This window comes from Coregonus clupeaformis, chromosome 4 (assembly GCF_020615455.1).
Source record: "Coregonus clupeaformis isolate EN_2021a chromosome 4, ASM2061545v1, whole genome shotgun sequence".
Taxonomy (NCBI): Eukaryota; Metazoa; Chordata; class Actinopteri; order Salmoniformes; family Salmonidae; genus Coregonus; species Coregonus clupeaformis.
The window spans coordinates 17,803,067-17,816,920 of NC_059195.1; the positions used below are offsets into that span (position 1 = coordinate 17,803,067).

The following is a 13,854-nucleotide window of genomic DNA, read 5'->3' on the forward strand; positions in this document are numbered from 1 at the left end:
GAGAGATTTCAAAGAAAAAAATATATATATTTTATGCAGTCAAACTTGAGTCAACCAGATTGTACACAACAGGTCATTTCAAATACCACTGCTGTGACTGTGGAATGGTGTTAAAAAATGCTATGCTGTTAAAGTTCTGATGCCAGTCTTAGAAAGGTAAACTGTATACTTATGATTAAAACCGTAAAACACCTCTGAACGCCCCATCCAAGCAATATGGAAAAGCAAAAGAAAATTATCTTGCAAATACCTGATGATTATGAATTAGGGGTGCCAAATAAAACAGTACCACATGACTCAAGCCCCTGGTTAAAATGCCACTTTGGACACTTCATATTTCATCAGAATTAGCTGTTTATAAAGTATATACATAAAATAACCAGAGGCACTGTATTGGCAACGCATAGAGATCATTCTCAATCTGCTTGTGAGGAAAACCAGCTGGGTAAGAGGGGAATCAGACCCTCTAGCGGTGGTAATGGAGGATGCATATCTAATGTTTTCCTGTCACATCTGATAGAATACTTTGAATAATAAAAAGATGCAGTAGTGGTAGATATTGAATAACCTATAATATAAACATATTTATTTTAAAGAGATTCTCCCGTATACTTTTTAGCAAGTAGTTCTGAAAGTAGAGCTTACTAGCCAAAATTGGTCCCCGAAAATTGCATACATTACATATGTGCGCCACATAATTTCTCTGCTGTGTGTGCGCATCTTGCTAGCTGTCACTCAAATGGCGAGGGGCTGAACCTCATTAGCTGGAACTAGAATTGCTAGGGGGCTGGCCCACGTGGGGGAAAATGTGGGGAAAATGTAGGGGAAATGGCGCTGCTGGAACTCGAATTGCTAGGGGGCTGGCACACGTGGGGGAAAATGTAGGGAAAATGGCACTACACAGCTTCCAGTAAACAGTCGCTTTCAAACTAGGGATTTCGTGGCTAATTGAGGTAAAACAGTAATTCTGCTCATAGATTATGCATCCAGCCCAAAGCGGAAGGTTTAAAAAATACTAACTAGTTGCCAAAGTTCTGGAGCATGTCTTTAATAGAAAATAAACCCTTGATTAGTCTTTGGTGCATAACATCAGAGTTATTCAGTTTGTGCAAGAGGCAAGTGCACTATTGCATTGTTTCAGAGTCCATTTTGTTGTTGGTTTTCACATATATATATTAATACATTATTCAGTGTGGGCAATAAAGAACAAGCCTTTGTAATTAAATAAAATGTAATGTTGATTTCCCTCCAAAGTACACACTAAAAGAAAAACGTGGTATTCTTCAAAGAAATATCTCTTCATTTAGTGTCCATCCAAAGTGTCTACACAGTCCCAGCTACCGCAGTCAATCTACAGACAGAGGTTGGCTTGAATGACAGAAGAAAAACAATTCCTTTACCCAAATCATGACTAAAAAAGGAACGAGAGAAAAACAAACTTAAGTCTTCAGTATGTTTGAATGCTTCCTTCCCGAGGTCACATGTTCTCCTCAAAATCCCAAACTTTCCAGCAGCAGTTCTTCTACGTATAAAAATAAATTAAAATTCTACTTGATAATAAAATGTAAAAGTGTACGCCAATTGCTACTTCTTCTAACGGTCCTAGAATACCAAGGCACACATCGTCCACTATTGCCGAGGACGATGTGTGTCCTGCCCTCAGATGAAGAGCCACAGCTGGTATCTGTCTGAGGGGTTACAGGCCACCAAGGAGGGGTGCTCATGACGAGCACTCAGACACAGGTTCCATCCTGGGATGTAGAATAACTGGTTCTACACAGAGAGGAGACACACAGATTAGTCACTAACATCCTCAGTAGGAAATAACTGACATCCACTTCTATGGTGAAGATAATGCAAGAGAACCAGGCAAACAATTAGGTAATAATGAACAGTAACATAATGGATGAACCCCAAGATTTCAAGAAGAAATCTTGACTGAGCCCATTAGAATAGAGATGTGGGTATTTGGTCTCACCTCCCTTAACTCCCACTTCTGTTCTGCTCCTACAAATGTGCTGCGGCCTTTATACTGGCAGTCTTCCAGCTTCACGGCTCCATCCGTCCCATGCAAACACAGCTCCTTCTGAATGTTGTGCCGGATCTCGTGACGGGTCGAGTACTCAAAATACTGATGGATCACAAAGAACACCAGAAGTAATCCTTCTGATTTTGAAAGTGACAGAGAAAGTACTTAGTATTTCCTTCATGACTGAACTCAGTCCCTTCCTTCCCTTCCCTCTGACCTGGTTTCCTCCGAGGCCGTGGCATGGATACAAGATCAGCGATTTCCCTCCCTCGTTGTTCTCCCCTGCATCCAGACACAAATCTTTACCTACATTCTTCACCTGGAGGCACAAGGAAAGGGATTTCAGTAAGACACACAAACTGTTCAAACAAGCCCAGCCACCTCAGATAGTGTGGAGCTGCTCTCTCCCCTGGCCTAGCCTGGAGCCCTCCTCTGAGCCCTCTGGAGATGCTAAGTGGAAACCCGCTGTGGCCAGACACAGCTCTCTGTGGTCTGGAAAGAGCCCGGGAGAGGGGGGACGTGGGGGCTTACCGAGCCAAAGTGGAGCGGGTTGAGATCGGGCATGAAGACCTCTGGATACACGTTTTTCAAATACCAGGAGAAGCTCTTGCACTGCAGCCGCTCCCGGAGGTCCACGCGCCGCCCGACGTCTCCGAAGGCCCTCTGTGAAAACAATTCCAGGCAGCAGCCATTAAAGAGGGGAGGAACTTTCCTCATTACTCACACTGCCCAGGCTTTGAACTGGGAGGAAAGACTCCATTACCACTTCCTAACAGCCCGTCTAGTGCTGGAGCTCCGTGGTTGATGGGTGACAGCTCGAAGACAGCACAATGTATGACAGAGTTTCAGTCTGCCCGATCCCGTTTCAAGTAATTGGCACACACAAACATTTTCAAGACAACCGAGCTGAAATACCATAGCAAATTATGAACCCTCTAGTCCAGAAATGTCTGACTTTTTCCTCTTTACTTCATTTAAATTAATTAATGCAATCAACATTTCAAAAGAATGCATGCAGCCATTGCTCAGTCATTGGTTCACCGATTGCCAGTACAAACGCAGAGTATTTCAAGGATCAGAGAGCTTCTCCAGGCAGGTATTCAGTAATGAGAGCATTTGAGAGAGATAATGACGCGGATGCTGTAAACAGCAGTGTGCTGATAACAACTGTAGCTGTGCTCCTTGAAGCTGTTAAAGACACAGGGGCTGTTTGAAGGCAGCAGGAGAGGCCTCTTGGCCTGGTTCACTCTGAGGTACGTAACTACACATGGCCTGAGGGGAACTGTTTATGACATGGAGATGATAAAACCTGTTATCTGTTGAGATGCAGCAGCACTACAAATCTATGTCATGTAGCAGACTGCTGCCTCCAAAGGGCTTCCCTTCCTGCCTAATAGCCTCGAGCCTGGCAGAAGGTTTTCCTCAAAAGGATACTATTCATTTGTACTTATTTCACATTGTGGCATAGTTCTACGGTACATACAGTGGGGAAAAAAAGTATTTAGTCAGCCGCCAATTGTGCAAGTTCTCCCACTTAAAAAGATGAGAGGCCTGTAATTTTCATCATAGGTACACGTCAACTATGACAGACAAAATTAGAAAGAAAAAAATCCAGAAAATCACATTGTAGGATTTTTTATGAATTTATTTGCAAATTATGGTGGAAAATAAGTATTTGGTCAATAACAAAAGTTTCTCAATACTTTGTTATATACCCTTTGTTGGCAATGACACAGGTCAAACGTTTTCTGTAAGTCTTCACAAGGTTCACACACACTGTTGCTGGTATTTTGGCCCATTCCTCCATGCAGATCTCCTCTAGAGCAGTGATGTTTTGGGGCTGTCGCTGGGCAACACGGACTTTCAACTCCCTCCAAAGATTTTCTATGGGGTTGAGATCTGGAGACTGGCTAGGCCACTCCAGGACCTTGAAATGCTTCTTATGAAGCCACTCCTTCGTTTCCCGGGCGGTGTGTTTGGGATCATTGTCATGCTGAAAGACCCAGCCACGTTTCATCTTCAATGCCCTTGCTGATGGAAGGAGGTTTTCACTCAAAATCTCACGATACATGGCCCCATTCATTCTTTCCTTTACACGGATCAGTCGTCCTGGTCCCTTTGCAGAAAAACAGCCCCAAAGCATGATGTTTCCACCCCCATGCTTCACAGTAGGTATGGTGTTCTTTGGATGCAACTCAGCATTCTTTGTCCTCCAAACACGACGAGTTGAGTTTTTACCAAAAAGTTATATTTTGGTTTCATTTGACCATATGACATTCTCCCAATCCTCTTCTAGATCATCCAAATGCACTCTAGCAAACTTCAGACGGGCCTGGACATGTACTGGCTTAAGCTGGGGGACATGTCTTGCACTGCAGGATTTGAGTCCCTGGCGGCGTAGTGTGTTACTGATGGTAGGCTTTGTTACTTTGGTCCCAGCTCTCTGCAGGTCATTCACTAGGTCCCCCCGTGTGGTTCTGGGATTTTTGCTCACCGTTCTTGTGATCATTTTGACCCCACGGGGTGAGATCTTGCGTGGAGCCCAGATCGAGGGAGATTATCAGTGGTCTTGTATGTCTTCCATTTCCTAATAATTGCTCCCACAGTTGATTTCTTCAAACCAAGCTGCTTACCTATTGCAGATTCAGTCTTCCCAGCCTGGTGCAGGTCTACAATTTTGTTTCTGGTGTCCTTTGACAGCTCTTTGGTCGTGGCCATAGTGGAGTTTGGAGTGTGACTGTTTGAGGTTCTGGACAGGTGTCTTTTATACTGATAACAAGTTCAAACAGGTGCCATTAATACAGGTAACGAGTGGAGGACAGAGGAGCCTCTTAAAGAAGAAGTTACAGGTCTGTGAGAGCCAGAAATCTTGCTTGTTTGTAGGTGACCAAATACTTGTTTTCCACCATAATTTGCAAATAAATTCATTAAAAATCCTACAATGTGATTTTCTGGAACATTTTTTCTCAATTTGTCTGTCATAGTTGACGTGTACCTATGATGAAAATTACAGGCCTCGCTCATCTTTTTAAGTGGGAGAACTTGCACAATTGGTGGCTGACTAAATACTTTTTTCCCCCACTGTACTAGGGACCTCAAAATGTATGTTCCCCTCAGGAGAATGTGTTTGCACATTCAACTGTGATCAGACTTTGTCCAGGCTATACATAACCAACAGACAGCCTGGGCCCAGGCCCAGTGTGTGGCTGCCCAAACTTGTCCTACGAGGGGGGTAACAAGTAGTCTGCAGTCAGAATGAGAACATTCATATGTCCATGTGAGATATAGTGGAGGGCAAACATTCCAGAGCAAACTGCTACTGTTAAAACATTACTTTAGGGAACAGATTAACTGTTTTAGAACTCCGGTCCTATTTCTTGGGATATCAACCTGCCTAGCTGGGTTTAAACGTACAACAATGTCACTCCAAAATACCACATACGTCTTTGGCCAGCTGGGCGGCTTGCTGGTTGCGTCGGTAGAAGATTTCCTTGTAGTCGTCCATCCAAACCTCGGCCAGCCGCACCTGGTTACGTGCGATCACCTGGGTGCCCTTGGGGAAGGTGTGGGGGCTCTTTGTGCGGAACACGTGACCCACGATGGAGCAAGGGATGATTTCTAGCTGACCCCCACACTGCCACACCTACAGGCAGACAGAGGCAACACACCCAATACTGTTAGTCATACTTGGTAACCGGTTGGTTCGGTTCTACCGCACAATACAAAGATAGAGAATGAATCACAAACAATAGCAGCGATGGCACTAATACAAGTTTTCTAACTAGAAAGCCAAGTGAATCAGCTCATACTCTGAAAGACATTTCAATATTCTCTCCGCCCCAGATTTCCATTTGTTCATCATAGCTTCCGATGAGATAGAAGTAGTCCTTGGAGATTGAGAAGAGTCCCCCAGCAAAAGTTGGTGTCCTGTGAGGTAAAAGATATCCACTGAATGGAGGGTCCAGATATGTTTTACACTCAGTTAAAAAAATAAACAATTCATAACCAGCTATCAAGGAATATAGACAGAGGTGTTTGGCATGCCAGCATTTCCTCCTGAAAATAGGCATTCAATCATTCACATAGTTCTTCTCACTTGATAGGATAGGTCTCATCCTTCCTCCGTTGTTTTTCGTGGTCCGGTAGACTCTCCCAGCCGAAGGACAGGCCCCAGTCGAAGTTACCACGGTTGTGGTTCTGCCCGTACGGCGAGGGCTTCATAAACTCAAAGGTGTTGAGGTCAATGGTAGTGATGTCAGGACTTACTACCGCAGTGTAGTTCTCTGCTATCCTGGCCAGTAGAGGCTCCAGCCAGCCATTGAAGCATTCACCTGTTGGATACGCATTCACCACCAGACATAAAATACAACCACTAAATAACATAGCATTTTAAATGTGAAATACTACATTGGCAAGGAACATAGAAGGCTGTTGTGTAAAAACAACTACATTTAACACTAATTTGATATTTTCCCTGGCCAACCGGAAGCAGCCTACCCGAAGATATGTTACATTCCAATACTAATAATGTTTTGTGGTTTTCCTGCCATGCCCTAAACAGCATATGCATGGTGCTAGTATTCTGGGGTGTAGGTGGATAAATAAACAGGTGTGTCTAAAAGGCAGAGCTGTTCTGGTTGTTCCAGCCTGATGACTCAGTTGTTTGACGTCTGTACTGGGGTGTGGGTGTACGTGTACTAACAGTGAGCATCGAGGAAAGTGAGGATGTCTCCGGTGGCCACCGAGGCTCCCAGTAGCCGAGCGGTGATCAGGCCCTTTCTCTCCCGCTGACGCACCACGCGCACGATGTGTAGCCGCTTCAAATACTCATCCAACTCCTCTTTCAAGGCGTCTGTGAAAGGAAATGAGCCCATAGCATTGGAACTGCAGATCTATAACGGACAGTAAAGATACAGTAGATGGATCTTGTAACATATTTTGCTCAAATTCCTGCCTCAGTGACACTGTTTCTGGGAGAGTTGGCCTCTACCTGAGCTTGGCCCCTTCAACACAGACAGACAGCCAGTCAAAGACTCAAGCCACCCTAGTCATAGACTGTTCTCTCTGCTACCGCACGGCAAGCGGTACCGGAGCGCCAAGTCTAGGTCCAAAAGGCTTCTCAACAGCTTCTACCCCCAAGCCATAAGACTCCTGAACAGCTAATCATGGCTACCCGGACTATTTGCACTGCCCCCCCACCCCATCTTTTTACGCTGCTGCTACTCTGTTAATTATTTATGCATAGTCACTTTAACTCTACCCACATGTACATATGACCTCAATTACCTCGACTAGCCAGTGCCCCCGCACATTGACTCTGCACCGGTACCCCCCTGTATATAGCCTCCCTACTGCTATTTTATTTTACTGCTGCTCTTTAGCTACAGTGAGGGAAAAAAGTATTTGATCCCCTGCTGATTTTGTACGTTTGCCCACTGACAAAGACATGATCAGTCTATATCATTATTTAAACAGTGATAGACAGAATAACAACACAATAATACAGAAAAATGCATGTCAAAAATGTTATGAATTGATTTGCAATTTAAATGAGGGAAATAAGTATTTGACCCCTCTGCAAAACATGACTTAGTACTTGGTGGCAAAACCCTTGTTGGCAATCACAGAGGTCAGATGTTTCTTGTAGTTGGCCACCAGGTTTGCACACATCTGAGGAGGGATTTTGTCCCAGATCTTCTCCAAGTCATTAAGGTTTCGAGGCTGACGTTTGGCAAGTCAAAGCTTCAGCTCACTCCACAGATTTTCTATGGGATTAAGGTCTGGAGACTGGCTAGGCCACTCCAGGACCTTAATGTGCTTCTTCTTGAGCCACTCCTTTGTTGCCTTGGCCGTGTGTTTTGGGTCATTGTCATGCTGGAATACCCATCCACGACCCATTTTCAATGCCCTGGCTGAGGGAAGGAGGTTCTCACCCAAGATTTGACGGTACATGGCCCCGTCCATCGTCCCTTTGATGCGGTGAAGTTGTCCTGTCCCCTTAGCAGAAAAACACCCCCAAAGCATAATGTTTCCACCTCCATGTTTGACGGTGGGGATGGTGTTCTTGGGGTCATAGGCAGCATTCCTCCTCCTCCAAACACGGTGAGTTGAGTTGATGCCAAAGAGCTCGATTTTGGTCTCATCTGACCACAACACTTTCACTCAGTTCTCCTCTGAATCATTCAGATGTTCATTGGCAAACTTCAGACGGGCCTGTATATGTGCTTTCTTGAGCAGGGGGACCTTGCGGGCGCTGCAGGATTTCAGTCCTTCACGGCGTAGTGTGTTACCAATTGTTTTCTTGGTGACTATGGTCCCAGTTGCCTTGAGATCATTGACAAGATCCTCCCGTGTAGTTCTGGGCTGATTCCTCACCGTTCTCATGATCATTGCAACTCCACGAGGTGAGATCTTGCATGGAGCCCCAGGCCGAGGGAGATTGACAGTTCTTTTGGTCGATGGTCTTGTAGCCCATTCCAGCCTTGTGTAGGTCTACAATCTTGTCCCTGACATCCTTGGAGAGCTCTTTGGTCTTGGCCATGGTGGAGAGTTTGGAATCTGATTGATTGCTTCTGTGGACAGGTGTCTTTTATACAGGTAACAAACTGAGATTAGGAGCACTCCCTTTAAGAGTGTGCTCCTAATCTCAGCTCGTTACTTGTATAAAAGACATGTGGGAGCCAGAAATCTTTCTGATTGAGAGGGGGTCAAATACTTATTTCCCTCATTAAAATGCAAATCAATTCATAACATTTTTGACATGCGTTTTTCTGGATTTTTTTGTTGTTATTCTGTCTCTCACTGTTCAAATAAACCTATCATTAAAATTATAGACTGATCATTTCTTTGTCAGTGGGAAAACGTACAAAATCAGCAGCGGATCAAATACTTTTTTCCCCTCACTGTATTTGCTTTTTATTTTTGTATTAACACTTTATTTTACATTTTTCTTTAAAAAACTGCATTGTTGGTTAAGGGCTTGTAAGTAAGCATTTCACTGTAATGTCTACACCTGTTGTATTCGGCGCATGTGGCAAATAACATTTGATTTCATTTGATTTGACAGAGACCATGGCTAGCTGCCAAGTTTGCCTGACCAGTTCCTAGCCTATCCTATTGGGCCAGGGAAATAGCTTTAGTACAGACGTCTAATAGCAGGCTATTCCCAACAAATGACAGAGGGTTTTGAGTGTCACTCAGTTGGGCTGCATTCCCTGCTCCCTCATCTTTTTACCCTCAGCCTCGTTTCCCTCAGCCTGGGGCCTGTTTACAAGAGAAAACAGACACATTTCTCCACACCACCACGTACTAGCTAGCCCCTCTTAGGAAAGTATTCACTAGCAGCGCTGCTTCCTGCTGTAACCCCCTTCACAAGAAGCTGGGGTTCCAGCCTGCACATTTCATGGCACCAGCGGGCCGCCCAGTAGGCTGACTGACTGAAATCAATTCCAAGTGAAATCAGGGTGGTCCTGCCGTCTGCCTGGCTGGCCAGTTAGTTCCTTACCGTCCACACTGGCATCATCCACCAGGATGATCTCCTTCAGGAAGATGGCAGGGGAGGTGTGGAGGACGCTGTACACCGTCCTCAGCAGAGTGCTCCAGCCTTCGTTGTGAAACACAATGATCACGCTGGTGGTCAGCAAGGGGGGACACCGCTTGAACGTTTGCTCGATACATCTGCAAAAGAGCATTAAGAAACATGTAGTGTCTTTTTGGGTCCCCGAGAGGCCTTTCAGTGCAGGACTGTGGTTGAAACATCTGAAGTCTTCCCCTAAAGGGGTGTCTGTTTCAGTTGTTTCATTGGGATGTGGGACTCCCTTTGAAATGCCAACCGCATCAGACAGTCTGAATCTGTGTAAATTACCCCAATAAAAATAATAGGAAAATGGACAGACTTGTTTAATTAGCCAAACAAAACTCCACTTTTTCTTGACCCAGACACATTTACTGGGCACACATGCTGAAACAATGTTTCAGACAGAAAAACTCAGCCTGTGGTTAGAGTGAAATTTTCCTCAATAACTCAAGAAAATATCAAAGACTTGTTTGAGTTAAAACCGTAATTTCTGTTGGAGACACATTATATAATGTTGTTATCTCCTTCCTTCTGTGGTCATTCAGTATGTGACTTTGGTTTCATATTGAGCCACTGAGACAAGAAATAAAAGTATACGGACACTGAATCCCTGTACAGAGAAACTGTTCTATTGAACACCACCAGATGGTGCTGCTACAGTGAGGGAAAAAAGTATTTGATCCCCTGCTGATTTTGTACGTTTGCCCACTGACAAAGAAATGATCAGTCTATAATTTTTATGGTAGGTTTATTTGAACAGTGAGAGACAGAATAACAACAAAAAAATCCAGAACAACGCATGTCAAAAATGTTATAAATTGATTTGCATTTTAATGAGGGAAATAAGTATTTGACCCCTCTGCAAAACATGACTTAGTACTTGGTGGCAAAACCCTTGTTGGCAATCACAAAGGTCAGACGTTTCTTGTAGTTGGCCACCAGGTTTGCACACATCTCAGGAGGGATTTTGTGCCACTCCTCTTTGCAGATCTTCTCCAAGTCATTAAGGTTGAGGCTGACGTTTGGCAACTCGAACCTTCAGCTCCCTCCACAGATTTTCTATGGAATTAAGGTCTGGCGACTGGCTAGGCCACTCCAGGACCTTAAAGTGCTTCTTCTTGAGCCACTCCTTTGTTGCCTTGGCCATGTGTTTTGGGTCATTGTCATGCTGGAATACCCATCCACGACCCATTTTCAATGCCCTGGCTGAGGGAAGGAGGTTCTTACCCAAGATTTGACGGTACAAGGCCCCGTCCATCGTCCCTTTGATGCGGTGAAGTTGTCCTGTCCCCTTAGCAGAAAAACACCCCCAAAGCATAATGTTTCCACCTCCATGTTTGACGGTGGGGATGGTGTTCTCGGGGTCATAGGCAGCATTCCTCCTCCTCCAAACACGGCGAGTTGAGTTGATGCCAAAGAGCTCGATTTTGGTCTCATCTGACCACAACACTTTCACCCAGTTCTCCTCTGAATCATTCAGATGTTCATTGGCAAACTTCAGACGGGCCTGTATATGTGCTTTCTTGAGCAGGGGGACCTTGCGGGCGCTGCAGGATTTCAGTCCTTCACGGCGTAGTGTGTTACCAATTGTTTTCTTGGTGACTATGGTCCCAGCTGCCTTGAGATCATTGACAAGATCCTCCCGTGTAGTTCTGGGCTGATTCCTCACCGTTCTCATTATCATTGAAACTCCACGAAGTGAGATCTTGCATGGAGCCCCAGGCCGAGGGAGATTGACAGTTATTTTGTGTTTCTTCCATTTGCGAATAATCGCACCAACTGTTGTCACCTTCTCACCAAGCTGCTTGGCGATGGTCTTGTAGCCCATTCCAGCCTTGTGTAGGTCTACAATCTTGTCCCTGACATCCTTGGAGAGCTCTTTGGTCTTGGCCATGGTGGAGAGTTTGGAATCTGATTGATTGCTTCTGTGGACAGGTTTCTTTTATACAGGTAACAAACTGAGATTAGGAGCACTCCCTTTAAGAGTGTGCTCCTAATCTCAGCTCGTTACCTGTATAAAAGACACCTGGGAGCCAGACATCTTTCTGATTGAGAGGGGGTCAAATACTTATTTCCCTTATTAAAATGCAAATCAATTTATAACATTTTTGACATGTGTTTTTCTGGATTTTTTTGTTGTTATTCTGTCTCTCACTGTTCAAATAAACCTACCATTAAAATTATAGACTGATCATTTATTTGTCAGTGGGCAAACGTACAAAATCAGCAGGGGATCAAATACTTTTTTCCCCTCACTGTATGTGATGAGGAGAAACTCCACTTGAGATGTTGGCTTCATATTAGGATGTTTTACAAGATACCCTATAATGATAGAATTATCATAAACAGGGCCACAGACCCCAAGATTGACTCTACATTTTTACATGACTACGTTGGTTTAAACCGAAACAAATAGCACTGCGACAATACATTTTAGACAGTGGGGTAAAGTACTTAAGTAAAAAATACTTTGAAGTACTACTAAAGTAGTTTTTGTGGGGTATTTATATTTGACAGCTTTTACTTCACTACATTACTAAAGAAAATATGTACTTTTTACTCCCATACGTTTTTCCCTGACACCAAAAAGTACTTTTTACAGTTCTAATGCTCAGGCAGGACATAATTATGGTCCAATTCACCCACCTATAAATATAACACCTTGTCCTCCCTACTGCCTCTGACCTGGTGGACTCACTAAACACAAATACTGCGTTTGTAAATTATATCTGATTGTGCCCGTCTGTCCGAAAAAAAATATTTTAAAATAGTGGCATTTGGTTTGCTTAATATAAGGAATTTGATATATATATATATATATATATATATATATATAGCATTTACTTTTCCTTTGTACTTTTACTGAAGTATGACAATTGAGTACTTTTTCCACCACTGTACATTTAAAACCAGATACTTTTAGTCAAGTAGTATTTTACTGGGTGACTTACCTTAATAGAAAATGACTCAAGTAAAAGTATCTTTACTTTTACTCAAGTATGATAATTGGGTACTTTTTCCACCACTGATTTTAGAGCATGTATATGGAAACAACTGTGACAGCTACCATAAGAGCATAAAAATGGCCAGTTTATTATTGAGAGATAACATACTCTGGTGGTCTGGTGTCAGGACCCAGGTCACGGCTGAGAGAAATGCGGTCGCTGGCGTAGAGGTTAAAGCAGTGCTTCTCCTCTCCCCGGTCCTTCTCCTTCTGTTCAGCAGGGCTCAGTTTATCCGTGTGAAAGGGCTTCCCAGAGGCCCCGGGGCTGTTGGGGTCCTGAGGTGGACGCTCCAGAGCTGGCCTCAGCTCAGCAGCCGTGTAGGTCCCTGGCAAACAGGAGAAGTCCCCTGCATTTTCCTGCTGACGCACTGGGGCTTTGATCTGCATCTTTGGCATGGCATCCCTAAAGTTATTAACGGCCCCCATCACCATGCCCAGCACGGCATCCCGTTTGACAGACATCTCCTTCAGCCAGGGCTCTTCTTGGGAGGGACTTTGGCTTACTACCTCACGTTGTATTAGGAACAGAAATGTGACAAAAATAAGGGCCACTATCACCAGTTTTAAAGGGTGTAATCGCCTTCCGAGAACTCTGCGGAGACCACTCATTCTTCTGGAGATGTGTGGGGTAGATAGCTTTGAGACAGCACTTCACCTAACACAGTCAGTTGCACCACCAGAGGAGGTAACCTTAAAAAGTAAGAAAGAATGTTTATTTGACACATTTGTCACAGAGGCAAAAAGCAGGATCACAAAACTCAGTCTTGCATGAATGGAAAACACGTATTTCTTCAAAGCTGAGAACATACTGAACTGTTACATGCCATGTCACTTTTAATTATGACCATCCACAAGCAGGAATGTAACAATATTGATTGTTTTGCTCCACAACCTACTGTTCAACAAAAGAGTTGGAGAACGTTCTACTGTACAGCAGTCTACTAAATGATAGGATAGATCAGGATCCTATAAACATGTTCTTGTCATGGTACTGCAGTTTCACGTTCCTTTCGGGAAAACGATGACTTACGAGGACGTTACAAAAAAAGGATTGGAAATGCACTCCAAATTATCGATTAAAAAGTCCATCAGATTATGTCGAGCATATCGCGAAAAGAAAATCCTCTTCAAAATATGTGGAATTCCAGAGTAATTGTTGCCCAAAAAGACTACAGTCATCACAGTTCTGCAGCGTTTCTCAATCTCTGCAAACTACTTCCGTCTCGTTGGATCCAGGTGCGCTCC

At 44.0% G+C, this 13,854-nt stretch overlaps 1 protein-coding gene across 2 annotated transcripts; it reads right to left on the reverse strand.

Moving 5' to 3' along the window:
* Window positions 1-975: 975 nt before the first annotated feature.
* galnt3 (UDP-N-acetyl-alpha-D-galactosamine:polypeptide N-acetylgalactosaminyltransferase 3 (GalNAc-T3)) lies at window positions 976-13,854 on the reverse strand. 2 transcript variants are annotated; one of them, XM_041864882.2, is made up of 11 exons: window positions 13,640-13,854; window positions 12,719-13,299; window positions 9,534-9,706; window positions 6,732-6,881; window positions 6,126-6,360; window positions 5,839-5,956; window positions 5,472-5,672; window positions 2,561-2,692; window positions 2,247-2,348; window positions 1,979-2,131; window positions 976-1,773 (listed from the first exon to the last, which is right to left on the reverse strand). In XM_041864882.2, exons 2-11 carry the CDS (start codon window positions 13,216-13,218, stop codon window positions 1,660-1,662), a joined length of 1,878 nt encoding a protein of 625 aa, XP_041720816.2. In that variant the 5' UTR covers window positions 13,219-13,299; window positions 13,640-13,854; the 3' UTR covers window positions 976-1,659. The 2 variants fall into 2 exon arrangements, with proteins under 2 accessions (XP_041720816.2, XP_045066287.1); XM_045210352.1 differs by having other exon boundaries at window positions 12,719-13,854.